This window comes from Symsagittifera roscoffensis, chromosome 9 (genome assembly GCF_963678635.1).
Source record: "Symsagittifera roscoffensis chromosome 9, txSymRosc1.1, whole genome shotgun sequence".
NCBI lineage: Eukaryota > Metazoa > Xenacoelomorpha > Acoela > Convolutidae > Symsagittifera > Symsagittifera roscoffensis.
Window position 1 is genome coordinate 39224383 of NC_087070.1, and position 16170 is coordinate 39240552.

The 16170-nt window shown below is 36.1% G+C and overlaps 1 protein-coding gene across 1 annotated transcript in view; it reads right to left on the reverse strand.

Moving 5' to 3' along the window:
* Positions 1 to 1301: 1301 nt before the first annotated feature.
* LOC134854840 (uncharacterized) overlaps positions 1302 to 16170 on the reverse strand; it is a 24992-nt gene continuing 10123 nt past the window's right edge. The window contains exons 2-5 of the mRNA XM_063871199.1: positions 15917 to 16109; positions 8486 to 8550; positions 4248 to 4595; positions 1302 to 1813 (exon numbers count right to left, since the gene is read on the reverse strand). Of these exons, the coding sequence (XP_063727269.1) occupies positions 1563 to 1813; positions 4248 to 4595; positions 8486 to 8550; positions 15917 to 16109 (857 nt within the window). The 3' untranslated portion in view covers positions 1302 to 1562. The remainder of the gene's footprint in view (positions 1814 to 4247; positions 4596 to 8485; positions 8551 to 15916; positions 16110 to 16170) is intronic.

Sequence of the window (16170 nt, forward strand, 5' to 3'; positions counted from 1 at the left end):
AAACTCTTAAAAAGCCACCGGAGGAAAGATGAGTTTTTAGTTCTTCAATTTGAGCTACGGATGTTAACATAATTGGGGGACGAGAACGTTTCTAAATGATAAAAAAGGAAATAAAGTTGTGAAATTTAAAACTTGAGAAAACGCTAAACAGCTGGAGTTATTTGCTGCTATACGAGTCACTAACCCCCCGGGTTGGCCTCCATACACCGAAACTGCTTATCACACAATTCCATACAATAAAAATCATTATCATACAATTCCATACATCAAGTCATGCAATTTTTATACATTTTCGAAAAGCAATGGAAAAAAAATTAAACCATTTCTGCGACTTTTTGAGAACAGTTGAACAGAGTGGTAACAAAAAAACTGCTTTGAAATTTTTTTGAAAAAACTGCTTACCATACAATTTCCATATACGACACAAAAATTTTTCAGTAGTAATTTTGAAAACTTGCCCCAACATTTTTTTTGTTTTCTTTTCAACCGCAAATCTACTTTTGTACGCAAACAAACATTTTCCGAAAAATGCATGCAACGTAGTCCTAGATACGATAATATTAGCTTCTTTTCTTTTCACTTAATTTTTTTTTCAAATAAATCATACAATTTCCATTTATGGGAAAATATGTATTATAGAGATTTCATACAATTTTCTGTACGTATGGAATTGTATGAAAAGAAATTTCCCATTTATGAGAATTGTATGATAAGCATTTTTGGTCAACCCGGGCCCTTTAAAAGCCAGTAACATTACCTTTAGTATATTTTTAGTTTCACTTTTAATAAAAATAGGTAAATAGTTTCAGTGTAATTTTTGTTATCAATGTTTAGATCGAGTCGAGATCAACGAAAATCGATAGAAGGTAAAACTAAAAAAACTCGATATGTTATGGTTAGTTTACGTCGAAGCCCGGGGAAGTTTCGGTGACATGAGTTCATCCAGTCCAGAAAATTAACTAGACAACTCTGAAAAGAATGCTGGCAATGAAGAGAGCTAAAATCAGATCAGGGAACAGAATTTATTATTCATGATGACAACGCAAGTATATTTTTATAACAATAACAGAAATAGCAGTATGGACACATTTACTTTTGTTATGGTGAAGATGAACTTTGTTTATTTAGTGGTTGCATGCATAAAAATGAAATAGAGCGCATCGAGAGTTGGCGATGGTTTGGGGTGGGGGGATCTAGACTGCTTGCGAGAGGGGTAGCGTTTCTTCAAAAAACAATCATAGTTTTCATTTTTGTAAACTAGTTTAAATTATTTGCTGAAAAAATTAAGAATGCTCTTTAGCCATAAAACTCGGTTTTTGAAAACTTTTTTTGATAAAAACGCACTTTTGGCTAGCCTTTTTCTTCCAAAATGGTTTGTATTGGTGTCTTAAGAAAGAGAAAAACATTTGGCCCGTCAAAAATGGATGTCGTAAAATAGTACCAAAAATCATTTCAACAAACCCCCTCCCCCCACACACACACACATTGTATCCACCCCTGTCGACAGTGAGTTTTCAATGCTTTGTTTTTTTTGCCATTTTCGTTGATTTTTTCGGGAATAATTATGATTTGAAGTTGTAATGACATCTTGACATGAGTCTGTACATGTGGCTAGACGGATACAAGGTGTCCACGTTTCGGATGCTGATCAAATCCAGGGTGGCGGACACAGGACTTCTGGTGAAAGGACAGTTCCAATGCTCAGTTCCAGGCACTCCACGTCTATTCTCTGGTCTCACAAATCCGTCAGAGGCGATTAATTTCTGTTCGAATGCCTCCTCCTGCTCTGGAGTTCGCGGCAGAGGCAGAAGACCTAAAAAAAATCAAAATCAACCAAAAAAAGTGTAACGGAAAAGTCAATCGGGTCTCCCAAAGCACAAGAAACAATTTTTTGGTGTGATGCGCGGCTTAACAAGGTCATTTTTTGTAAAAATCGGACAATGCGGACAAAAATTGTACTTGAAAAAACAGCGGTGGGAAGAAAAGGAAAAAGGGCCAGTAATTTTTTTTTCAAATCTGTCCGATATTTTTTTTAGATTTACACTATTTAACGTCAGCCTTTTTTGGCTGACCAATCCTACAAATTTTGGGTCTTTCCCATTATACCTGCCCCTCTCAAATTGAAATAACTCAAATAAAAAACAAACATGCAGTCAAGTAGCTTGTACATATAAATTATTAATCGAATATACAAACTTTCGAAGAAAAAGCGGATTACTTACAAAGCGGATAAAGCGGAAAACTAAGCGTTTTTGACGTAAAATTTTTTCACCATCTGAAAGATATTGTAGTCCGAAACTAATGTAAGTAAAACATACACCTATAACAATTTATCGTAAACTACATGAATTTTGCTAATATTTCGCAAGTTTGTGATAGGGGAGCAGTGGTGAAGTGGTTACGTCTCCGCCTCTCAATCGAAAGGTCGGATGTTCGAGGCCCACCATGATCCGTGCTCGTTGCTTGAGGGTAAGGCAACATTACCCAGCCCAGAAAAATAACCAAAAAAAAATTGCATGTAGTTCTTAAGCAGGGGCACAACAGCGGTTCGCCAAGATGGGCTGTACAGCTCGTATGTTGGTCCTATCCCTCGTGGATAAATGATCTTAAATAAATATAGCACGCATAAAGACGTTTTGAACCTTTCCAAATTAAAGAATATAAAATTAAACAATACTGCCATATGTGGCTCGTATCCTGCAAATACAAAAAAAATCTGATTTCTAGCCAGAGGTAGATCCAGGATTTTCTACCTTTTTTCAGATGGACCGAACTGATTTTGAGCTCTTAAAGCACTAGAATCACAGTATATTTGTCCAAAATTTTCAGTGCTGTAGATTTTTTTTAGAAAAAAAACAGGGCAAATAACTTCTGATGTTTTTATAAAATTATTTTAAGATCAATCGGAGGGTAAAATTGATCGAAAATGTTATCCTACTAGTCAATTGGATCGAACCCTTCAGTGAATGGAATCCCTCAATCAACCTTAATGACAATCACTACATTTTTTGAGTGAACAAATTTTGATCGTATATCGGTAACTAGATTTAGCGAAGCCATAAATGTTTCGATTGCACTCTAAGGCCAACAAAATTTTTTTTGACAGAATGATATAAAAAACTGAGAAGATTTTGTTTCCTTTTTTATTAATTTCAACCCTCCAAATGCTACGTAAAATACAGAAGGATGTATTAAGCGTCATGCATTTTAAAGGAAAGACCAAAAGATTTGCTTTTGCTTTGACTTCCAAAGAATGTGATGAAAAATTTGTGCTCGAGTTGGTTATTTTTCCTCCAGACAAATTTCAACTTTTCTTATGACAAGCGTTAGCAGCGAATTAATGCAATTTAAATTGAATAGAAGCAAGTCTTGGGAGTTAACATTATCATGTGGGGGAAGAAATTGTACGGAAAAACATCAAAAAAAAACTTTCTCTTAAATATTTCGTCATTTTTAATCCAAAAACATTGTAATTGGTCTCAAAGTGCAGTCGGTACTTTCAGGGCTTCGCCCTGACATACGAGCAGCCTTATTTATTCATAAATTTTGGGAAGCTTTTACTGTAATACTTGCAAAAGAGGGACGAACATCGATGAATTTGAAAACGTGAAATTTCTTCAAGTTTATTTTTTTAATTTTGAAAGCAGTAGTCTTTATTTAGTTAGTTCATCTATAGTGATAGTTAGTTTTTTAGCGTGCATTAATAGGTAACAAAAAATTAAACCGAAAGTAAACGAATAAGTGGCGCGGGTGCAAAGAGTTTAAGCTTGTTCCGACCAATCGAGAGGTCAGGAGGTTTAGATTCGGTTTTTTTTCGAGCCAATTTTGACAACATCACAGAAAACTTGTGTGGGGTCAAGTCTAGTATCATATTAAAGCTCTTTTGGTTGTGATTCGGATTTCGGAACGAACATTTGAAAGAGTTTTCTCAAATTCGAGAAAAATTGGTCTGAATACTTTTGGTTTTCAGACTGAGTTAGACAAATTTTGACCAGAGTTGCTGATTCAATTCAATTCAGCTAATATTTCATCGCTAGTTCAGCTATTTTTACTGAACTTCTTTTCTTGAATTATCGTGGTCGGAGTTTTCTGTTTCCGCTTTCCCACAAAGCTCTCCCACCAACAAAAACATATTTTTTCGTACTTGTTTCGAAGATGTCTTAGGAAACTCTTAGACAGTAAACAATTTTCATGCAAATATTCGACTCCTGCATAATTAACATGTTGATTTTTGATTTGTCTCTTGCCTATATAGCTGCAAATCCACTGCTCCTGTGCCGAGTTTTCAAAGTACAGATTTCCTGCAAATAAGTTCAGCTCGGCAAACTGGGCATTGTCGGCAAATGTCAGGCAGTTTCCTTTGGGAATTGAAAACCCAGGAAGATCTTGCAGAGCCGGGATCGACTTGGATGGTTTTTGATAGTAAGGTTGGAACATGAAAAGAACGGCGTGTTCCATTTTGGTTAGAGTATCGTAGAGTGCGTTGACCTCAAAAGGAGTCAAAAGCACCATGGTTCCGGTGAGGTTGCATCTCAGCAACCAGAAGGGGTCTCTCAAAAACTCATCCAGGGGTTTAGACAGCGTATTAGAATCGCCTAAAACATATATCTGAGCTTGATGATCTCGCATTTGTGCTGGACTTTTCTACAAATACATTTTTGTGAAAACGTTACATTTTCTGTTCCGACCCTTTCTCAAAGAGAGGAAAAAACTATCGATTACGTACGTTTAATTTTGCTCCAGGCAATTTTATGAAACCCAAAGAAAACTCAAGGCACCAAGAGTGGCAACAGTTTAAACAATTTGTCGTCATTCAGATTTTGATGAAAACTTCTCTGTGTCGGGAAAAATGGGTGTGACTTTTGTAGTTTTTAAGTTTTTTAGTCTACACAAACAGACTAAACGTTCTATGTAATTCTTCTCTAAAATTCATACTATTTTAGCTAATGCAACCTAGTTCTTATACCAATTTGAAGGTATTTTAGGAAACGTTGTACTTGGGTGGTATGAAGGTTTTGATCCCGCAAACATATTCAAGCTTAGAGATGCTCTCCTGGCTGTTTGTAAGCACGTGTTCAATTCAATATAGTTTACAGTGTGGTGATCTGCTCTGCGCTGTTGATAGCATTCAAGCACAAACTGTTACCCTATTAAGTCACACCCATTTTTTTTGACACCTGACAAGTTTTAACAGAATTTGAATGACGGCAAGGATTTGAACTGATACCAGTTTTGGCCCCTTTGAGTTTTTTGGGATACCTAAAATTGGCTGCAACAAAATGAAACCCACCTTAAGCGATTGTTTTTCTTCTCTGAAGAGTTCTCGGAAAAAAATCAGTTTTTTTAATATTTAAAACGTAAAGTTTTTACAAAAATAATTACTCAAATGAGAATAAAGGGAAAAATAGAAAAAAAAAATTAGAAAAACTGAAAAAAAAATCTAAAATTTTTTATCATTTTATACATTTTGTTCAACCAATTTTAAATTTGTTTTCCAAAGATAAACGTATTCGAAACATTCTGTTCTATTGAACAACCACCGAACATCTTTGTTTCAAAATCTCCAGATAATTTTTATTGATTGAAACAATAAGGTTGCTAGATTTTCTGTATTCAAAATAAATAAGATGGCCGCCGATTACTGTGCAAGTAGCACAGAATTTTCCTGCCTTAGTACAACAAAAAAAACTTCAAGTTCGTGTCGTTTTTTCGGCGTGGTGAGATTTTAAAAAAAGCTGAAGGAAAAATTAGAGATTAGGCATATTCGACAGTCTTAGTGAAATAAACAAATATTGATAAGCAAAATTTGTAGAAAAACGACTAGAAAAACGAAAACAAAATCATAAAAAAAATCAAAAAATTTTCTTTTTTTTGAAATTTTTTGAATTTGTGAAGTTTTTTTGTTTGGTGAACGCGCTCAAATACTCAAAAAAAGCAACGCTACTCGAGTAAAATTAATTTTTTCATAAGTAAAGTTGAGCCATACTAAGCTTTGAAGCCATTAAAATAAGCTATTATAAGCCTGTTTGCTCGCTTTATTTGCTCAAACCGGTTTTCTAAACACTGGGATATTTTTTAAGTAGTTTGAAACACGACTGTCAGGGCTTTGATATGAAATATCACTCAACTCTCTCCCCAATGATTATATGTGGTAGCTGATTTTACGCAAAAAAAAACAAAAACATCCAAATACAAAGTTTCACGCCATTTTTCGATTGGTCGAGCATTAATTGCACAAAAAAGGCAACCATCAATTATGACTTGTGGACCCTCGGTGCAAATTAGTAAAAATTGAGCTAGAAATTTTTTTTATCAATAAAAAAGCTCATTTCTCCGTCATCAAAATGTTTTCAAATTGTTGTTACTCAATGAATGACATGGGGATAAGAAATTCTAATTTATGCTTTTCACGTAATATTTCGCAATTTTAATTGAACAAAACAAAATTATCACGTTCACTGAAATAAGATGGTAGCAGAACCTCTTTTATCAGAAGAACTTAATAAACTTTTAGTTTTTTTGTCGAAGATTTTTGAACAAACAAGGTATGATTTTGAAGGTTTCAAAAGTTTACTGTCTTACTGCGAGAGCCATAAAATAAAAACCTCCAATGGATTCTACTGAAACTCATTGTTTGCAGTAAATAACTCTCCTATAGTAAGTGCAGCTCCTCTAGTAATTGTTGCAATTAATATCACTTTTGCATCTATAAATCAAATTGATATTGATGATTAAAATGCCAATTTTTAATGGATGGACAAAAAATTGTGTAAATTGACCGTTAGAAAGCAGCAATCAACTACCACTCAAACATTTATTTGAATGTACAGAAAGCTTACAAAAATTGACGCACAATTTAGTTGTTTGCATTGTTCTGAACTATACAATATTTTTCGTATCAAACTTTTCAGAAACTGTTTTAATTTCCGAAGAATCATTGAGATCAGACAGTTGATCACGTACATGGAAAATCAAAATCTTTCAAAAATAAGTAGATCTGGAGTGCGTACACTTAAGCTTTGTGTCGGTAAACTACCAGATCAGATTTACGCATTAATTACATCAATTGCGGAATTAAAGATTTATAGAATAAATGTTCCCTGTGCTAGAACAATAATTTTACAGAGGCCAAGCTGCGCTTCGCAAACATTTGCTAGAATACGAATAAAAAGCAGCTCTATCAAATGAAATAAGAAAAAATAGAAATAAGCCTCGAATTAGCGATAAGTCGGCTACGGTTAGGATTCGAACCTGCGACCTACTGCAATCAAGATATTTTGAGCATCCCTCAAAATCAACTCAGCCACGCAAGCTTAACAACCGACAAACACTAGTCACAATAGAAGCAGCTACATATGCTAATAAATTTCCAGCGCCATTCAGCAAAAGTGGCACCAAATACAAATCGATTCAAATCACAATTCAGAATATAGCAAATTGAAGGCATCCACAAAAATCGCAAGGCATAAAGCCACGTTATATATTAAAAATGCAATTCAAAAAAATGCAAGATATCTTAGGTTAGAAAATTTTTGCAATCGAGTTTTTATCATTGTTATGTTTGAAACAAATCACTTTTTTCGGTTCATTTAATGAATTGAAAGTGCATCAACTGTGAAGCGCATCAACTGAGTTGAAAGTTGATCAACTTATTACGATTCAAAAGTCAAAGCACAGGCTATCAAAAAGCGGTAACGGTTCCCCAAAATTGACATCAATCTTTGCGAATCAGCTTGGAAAAAATTGAAGGTTCGTACTAGTACAGTCGTTTCGTGAGTGTAAAAACTACGGGGGCATGGGAAGAGTCATTTTATTCCATTTTTAATTCAGTTTTCTTGGAGGAAAAAATTTGCCATTGTGTAAAAATCTCAGTTTTTAGCCAATGGGATTATGTAATTGAATCATGAACTTTCGGTTTACTAATCTGGTCCCCCCGTTTTCGGTTTTCTGATACATCGATTTTCTGATCTACCACCGTAGACCTATATGCTATTTTGAATTTCTACCGCAAAGTTCAGCATGAGATTACGTCATGGGAACCATATGCACCATCATATGCAATTTCTAAGAAATCATAAGCGGCTCAGTTGTCAGCGACTTACGGTATTCTAGAATACTCTGCGATTTCAAATTAAAGTCTCGTACCGAGTACTCTGCGACTCAAAATTAGGAAAAGCAAGCGTGAAATGTACATTTTCTTAGCGTATTTTCAGAGCTCCAAGGCTCACTAGAAGGAGAATGTTCACGACAATGATGAAGCAAGTGGGAGAACTTTTTAGTTCAAGTTTGAGAAAAAGGACTCTTCTTATAAAAAAAAGTACGCGCGTTTTCATGATTTCAAAAATTGTCGCCCGCTGATATTGAACCGTTGAGTGTTCTAAGTTACTGGTAACTAAGCCGATGCTATAATAATCGGGATAAAATGAATTTCCAATCGTTGCTTTCAAAAACAACAGATGACGCAAATCTAAATTACGCGACCAACCTAATTGTGTAGATACACGTGACATAGATGTGGCCGTATTCATCATGATCCCGGCAATCACTCGGCTAAAAATACAGCAAATTTGGCCAGTTACCCGAGATATAAATAACAAATCCTGTAAAAAACCTTAAAAGGGTTACCCGAGTCGAGATTTTTCACCTAATTTGAAGCAAGATTTGAGCGGTTTGAGCGGTTTTTTTAGACAATTACGCTCAAAATCTTGCTTCAAAATGAGCGGTTTGAGCGGTTTTTGAACGGTTTATCTAAAAAAACCGCTCAAAAACCGCGCAATACTTGAACGGTTTTGAGTGGTTTATCTAAAAAAACCGCTCAAAAACCGCGCAAGATTTAATAATAAAAAGTCGACCACAGAGGGATTCGAACCCGCAATCTTTTGATTCGAAGTCAGACGCCTTATCCGTTAGGCTATGCGGACTTGCTGGAAGCTTAATATTCGCTGTATTTGTTCTACTGAATATGTTCAATGTTTTAGACATGCACAACAAATATACTGTCAAGATTTTTATTGTCAGTCTCTACAAAATAACAAAAATAATCGATTATAAGATCGCACACCAACCCCCCCCCCCCACCTCTATCTAGAGTTGATGTCCCCCCTCACCTCTTACTAAAGTTGATGTCCCTTACTAGAGTTAGATGTCCCCTAACTAGAGAGAGAGGGGGCACGTCGTGGTTGGGGGTTTCATGGGGGGATGGTTTAACGTGAGGGGGTTACGTCGTGGGTTGGGGGGTACGTTGAGGAGGGGTACGTTTGGGGGGGGGGGGGTACGTTGCTCAAAAACCGCTCAAATCTTGCTTGAAAAACCGTTCAAAAATCACCGCAAGAAATGAGCGGTTTTTGAGCGGTTTTTTAAGCAAGATTTGAGCGGTTTGAGCGGTTTTTCCAAAAAAACCGCCCAAACCGCCCAAACCGCTCAAACCGCTCAAATCTTGCTGGAAAACCGCTCAAACCGCTCAAATCTTGAGCGGTTTTTGAGCGGGATCTCGACCCGGGTAATAAAAAACATATTAATTTTATTTTCCCACAGTAGTCTTATCACCTACACTCCTACAAATCAAGTTTTCTAGTTTTTTTTTTTCAAACATTCACGGCTAATTTTTGTCTTCAATTAAATGGAAATTCAGAAGACATAAGATATGTTTACATCTGAGAGCATTCATTTGCGCTTTTTTTCTAACCGTTCTGTCCATATTAATTGCATATTGAAATTTAGCTTCAAAAAAGTTTGATTAATAATTTAAACAATTATCAGCAGTAAAGTGAAACCATATGGACCAGATGAGCAATTTATCTTCCCTTTTGAGATAAAAAGTTGTGAAATTCCTCCTTTACATTTGTTTGAAGCCCTTATACAAGGGCGGGTCTAGGAGTTTCTGCTGTTGTTGTAGCTACACTGATTTCGGTTTCGAACTTTCATTTGAATTGGAGAGATCGATTCTGTTTGAGAGATAAAGAGAGAGAGAGAGAGAGAGAGAGAGAGAGAGAGAGAGTTGGGATTTTTCGTTGGTCGTCTTGTATAATCTATCACTGCAGGGCTGTGTTGGTGCCTCCTCTCTGCATGGGACACTCAGAAGGAGATTTGGTTGTCGTTAATGATACCCCTTCTAGGGGCCAAGTTTTTCGGCGCGCGGAGAACCCAGTGATACTCCATGCCCAGTTCCAGCGGGAAATTTTTAGTAAATGGGAAACCTAGAAAATTCGTTACGTGGGGTTATGTGATAAGGTACAGATGAATGGCAGCTTCTTCGGAGTTCTCCCATAGGCTGTCGATGGTAAGTGCGATAGGGTGTACCCGGCAATTAAACAGATGTTCAGTGGTGTGCGGTCCTATATAGCAACTTGGGCAGACGTCAGGTACATTGTAATTTAATCTATGGTAGTAACTATTAAAGTGGGTTGAATCCCCCGGTCTAAATTGTGCTGGCGTACATCTGGTTTTCCGCTCAAATTTGTTTTCATTAGCTGCTATTATTGGCGGAATTCTGCCGAGCAGCTTAGATTTCTCGTTGAGGAAACTTTGTACTTCGGTGGCATGAAAATTTTGATCCCCAAACATATTCAAGCTTAGATATGCTTTCCTGGTTGCTCGTAAGCAAGAGTTCAATTTCGCATTTGAAACTATGTTTAAAGGTAGACCTGATGTTTCGGTTGAACCATTTATAATTTAAATTATAGTGATCTGTTCTGTGCTTTCGAAAACATCTAAGCAAAAACTGTCTGGGGAGCATTTCATTATGATTTCTGGCCGGAACTAATTTTTGCTTTGTCGTGCAAATGCGTGATTTCGCTCATTTTTACGCAACCAGTGATTGTTCTTAGTGCTTTGTTTTTCTCAGATGTTGCCAGTTAGTGTAGCTCAGAGTGAGGGTCCAAACGGGTGGTCCATAGTTTAGTACACTCCTCCCAATCGACTTGTAAGTAATATTTGAAGTTTCTTTAGAGCGGCCCTAATTAGTGCCGACAAGCTTTTTCAGAACGTTATTTCTTTTTTGGAAGTTTTTCACAGAGCTTAACACAGTGTTCGTTAAAGTTAAATTGGTTGTCGATTGTAACGCCGATAACTTTTGGTTTCGGGTGGCAGGTAGCTGGGTGCCGTCGACAATTAACATTTGGTTCTATGTTGAACTCTTTTCAAATTGGGCTGTTGCTTGCAACAAGCAACCTAATCGAGTGAAAAACGAAATGGAAATTATTAACCGCCAAAAAACTGATTTAAACCAACAAAGATTGTTTCAAATGTTTGATTTAATCTACGCGGGATTAATCCTATTTTTATGTAATGTAATTTTATATCGAATTATCCAAATTTTCAAAACAGCTTGTAAAATTGATCCACATTAAGAAGCAGCAGTTGGGTGAGCCTTGTGACTCTGGTTTGGACAGATAGAGACTGGATCAAGGCTCATATCACAAACTCAACAAGTAAAAAAATTGCGAATATTGCGATACAACGTTTTAGAGTTCTTGTATTGTAATGCTAGCATTGAATACTCGCTGCAGGCACACGCCAAAAACCCATTGAAGTTATATTGACATTTGCAAGACTTTTCTTTTTAAATAAAAGATGTTCAACTTCATTGTTTTGGTATACACAATGAAGCAGGTATAAGCTGTTCCCCTCCCTCTGATATACAGTCATATCTTCGTTGAATCAAAGTTAAAGTAAAATCTCAGCTACGTCAAGCTGAGTTGGTCCGCTATTGAAAAGTTTTAGGCTTCGGCGAGAAACCATGGGCAATTAAGTTAACAAGATAGATGTAAATTTATTTTTTAAGAGTGACAGATTTCTGTTTGTAAGCCAGGTATTGAGGTTTTTTAAATATGGATTTATGGTCTGCGTTAAGTGGCTGATGTTGGGTCTTGGTGTTGTTATGGTAATATCATCTCCGTATTTTGTTAATTTCATCTTTTTTTCTTATGTGGTGGCAATTAGACAGCATACGTTCAAAACGACCGGGGAAAACACACCATCTTGATGAACAACTTGTTTCACAATGCTGTGTTTGCATTCAATGACTCTGATTTCTACATAAGTGTGTAAAAATCCAATCACGAAGATAGGCAAGAAGCCCTCTTAGGTATTATTAGATAGATTCGAGCTGGCAGTGTCGTTGAGAAGATGGTGATGATCAACAGTATCGAAGGCTGCAGTCAAGTCTAAGGCGACCATTAGTAATCTTTGATATGGTTTTATCTAGTTCAAGTCAGTTTTGATGTAGAACGAGATGCAGTTAAGACTAGTGCTAGTTAATCTTTCTTTTCTAAGGCGGTGCTAATTTTCACGAAAATCTTTGTTAAAGTTAAATCAGGTAAAAGAATGCGCTCTACGAATTTGTTCCTAGAAAAATCAATGCAGTTGGTCTGTAGCTCTTAGCTTGTTCAGTATCTTTTCCTGTTTTGGCTAGGGTTTTTTTTTCCAGTTTTCAGGAATGATTTCATTACTCAGTGAGAAGCTGATTATCTTTCTCGAAAAATCAATAGCTTGTTTTCCAATGAAATGTAGATGTATTGGTGCGATGTTGTCTGGTCCGAGCACTTTACTTTTCTTACGGGACTTAGATGTATCTTCCACCATTTTTGTCGAAACTTTAAATTCATCTAGTTGCATTATCTTACGTAAAACCGGCCTTTTTGTCTTTGGCGAGGGGTGAATTGTTGGTTGAACTGTTTACAAGTTTTTTTCGGTGTTGAGAATTGGTTCATCATCGACAAGTATGGGCGTAATTCTAGGTGTTTTGGCAGTGGTGATTGATAGTCCTTTGACTGTAGACCAGAGTTTATTTTTTACACCTCAATTGTCAACATTTCCAAGAAAGACAATCCATTTAGCCTTTTTGTTACAATTGTCCAATTTAGTTTACTTATTTTGGAGGATCCACGCACGGTTGTTTGAGATATTCCCTTTCTTGTGGAAATTTAAGAGCTTCTGTTGAAAAATTGGGTCTTACCTTTTTAAACCTTCAGTGAGGTATATATCTAAGAGCCACGCCGCAATTAAATTTCCGAAAAACTTTTTCGCCTCCCATGGCTGATTTGGGCAGTGGTATTTTTCTTTCAAAAGGCTTTTTCGCTCTCAGTTTGAAAAATTTTCCAGTTCGCTTCCCTAAGAATCATGTAAGTTTTGGATGCTTTAACTGTTTGAATTTCACATGTGATTTCCACGGTAATGGCAGAACAATCAGACCCAAGTATTTTGCTATAAAACCAACTTGTGGTTATTGCAAAATTTGATGTTGCTAAACTAATATTAGGTGAGCTAACAAAGTTATTTATTTTCCTAGTGCGTGTTATTTCGTTGAGTAGAACGAAGTCGGAGACATCAATTTCTTCTGCAGATTTCGCACGAGGCAGGTTTTAATTCGGAGAATCACAGAACATTATGTGCCTTATTATGACCTAATATTATTGCATGTGTTCGTTAGTAGGTTTAAGAGAGACGCAGTTTATCCAGGATTAAAACTTGAATGTGGCGGGATGTACGTGTTATAAAGTGTAAGGTTGGATGTGTTGGTTACTAATTTAATTGCTTTTATGTGGGGGTCAAATTGGGGAAGTTTAAGAGTTTGGTGTTCGATATCCTTGATAATAAATGCAAGTCCGCCTTCTCTGCCGCGGTTGCTAGGTCGGTTTTGAGCAACAATTTGGTATCCATGTGAGGGCTTGGATTCATAAGTTAAAAATGTCTTTTGTATTGCTGCATTTTTGGTGTCAGTTTTTGCCATGCGGTGAATAATATTGTCCAATTTAGGTCCTAGGCGGATTGGATTGTATTGAGTTGTAGAACTTTAGTTTGATGCTCATTTTTCGGTGGCGGTGGTTGTTGTTGTTTGTTGAGGGAGTCAGTGAGGTAAATTTTACAGTAGTTACATTACCCACAGTAAAAACTGCGTGACCATTGGCTTATATGTTTAAGGGTGGAGCATTTTAGTGTTTAGTGTATCCAGCCTCCAAAGTGGCACCATACTCTTTATTGACTAAAATTCTGGTGTGACATATGCTACAGTGAGGGACTAGGATAGGTTCTATTCCGCTGCGAATGAAAGAATGGGAACTGGAAGTCCAGCCAATAGCAAGAACTTGAACAGGTAGGCTCGTTTTGGCTGCTCGCTGCACAAAAGCAAATGTTTTGTTTCGTCTCTTCGTTCTCTCTTTTTCTCTCCTGTTCCTGCTTCTCTTTCGTTTTTCTCTTGCCTACTTTTCCCTTCTCTCTCATTTGCTCTCTCTCTCTCTCTCTCTCTCTCTCTCTCGCAAAAATTCTCTCTAATTTTCTCTCTTTGGTTGTCGACACGAAACTTACCAAACTGTCGCTCTAGGATTTTCTCGAGAGTTAGGGTGGTTTTTCAAAATTTTTCAAAAATAAATCGACTTTTACTGAGATCAAACAAATTGGTTTTCTGAGCTCTTCCATATCACTAAAAAGAAATTATTTTGACCAAAACTTCTTCGCCGAAATGATTTTAAAAAAGAACAGGCAAAAAAGACGTCTTCATGCTTTTTTTAGAACGTTTCAATCTAAAATTGGCAGATTCCAGCTTTGAATCTGCTACTGTGCTGCAGTATGAACTAAGTTATAAAAAAAAAACTTACGTGATTTGTTTTGTTACTTAGATCAAATGACCTTCGGTATTGATTAGATACCTGTCAGTTTTATGCTGAGCATCGATTTTCGGTCTATATGCATCACTGTTTGAAACTAGTCTGAGAATAACCTTTTAAATTAAACTCAATTTCTTATCTTTTTAGTCTTTTAACTTATTGTACGTATTTGTATCTGAGTAGTTTAGTAAAACAAGACTTTATTAACATTATAGGTTTAAGACAAACTTTTCAACTTTAGAACGAATAAATTAGACAAAAACTAAAGATTTTCTGGCAATTTTGACGTCCAGTATGAGAAAAAACTTTCGTTTATTTTTGACGTTGCTTAATGACATCACAAGATTAACTTCGGATCACCCCAGAAGAAAAGAAACAATGAAAACAGGCCGAGTTTTTTTGACCGAAATGAGGATTCTACAAGAAAACTCGCAGAGTTCAAGGGCATTTAGGATTCTACGCCAGAATTTAGAGTTGCACGAGCTGGCCCTGTGATTGATCAAAAGGGTTTTACTGCTGACATTTTCAGAATCCAGTTTTTCATTTCATTTTTTTTGAAGTAAACCTGATTGATGATAATGTTCTAACGTTTTACATTTGTGCGAGTTTTACTGTTTTCGTTACTTTTTCTAAAGATTTCCACAATCTTGGATCAGATTTTCCTGTCAAGAAAATGTTGTTTATTGCAATTCTGATGCAATCATATTTCTTTATGATGCAAAATATTTTGTGATGATGCAATAATATATAAATCGCAATTGAAGTTGTCTCAACTCAACAAAAAGTAAACATTGGATTTATTGTTTCGGTCACTTTCGAAGCATTAATTATTGCGAGATTCCATTTTTTTAAACTTTCTTCAGCTATTTGACTACTTCAAAAAGGAAAACTTGTTGAGGATCAAATGTGCTATCATATGAAAGACTTATTGGTCGTGATTCGGATACTAAAAAAAGTCCTGTCACCGTGAAAAAAACTGGTGCAAAAATTTGTGATTTTTAAACTGAATAAGACAAAAGTGAGAAGCTGACCTGTTAATTTTAATTCTACAAGTGAGTAATTATTTAAGCAATTGTCATTTTTTAATCTTGCAGTTTTTCACTGAACTCAATCGCTCTTGACTAAAAAAAATTTTGCCAATTTTTTTGCAATTTTTATTTTAATTTTGTCATCATGCCCTCTAATTTTGTCAACTGGCTATTTCTCATAAAATGGACTTGTAATAAATATTACCAAGAAACTCAGTTGATAGCATAATGCACAAAGGTGTAGAAAAAAAGACAATTTTGAGCGTAACTAATAAAAACAAATACCTCATGTCTGTGGTAACATTTGGGAATTCTGGACTTGCATAGACGTTCTTGAATGCGAATTGGATTTCATTCCAAACCCTCGTGTATTTCAAGCATTCCTCCAGGCACAGGAACTTACTGGGCTCAAACACACTGCCTTCTATGAATTCTCTCACGCATTTGGGTAGTTCGGGTTTTCTAGCCGACATTCGTCCTATAACAAAGTGTTCAGGTCAGCTCATGAATAAAAGAGAGACATTCAAAGTATTTGAAAT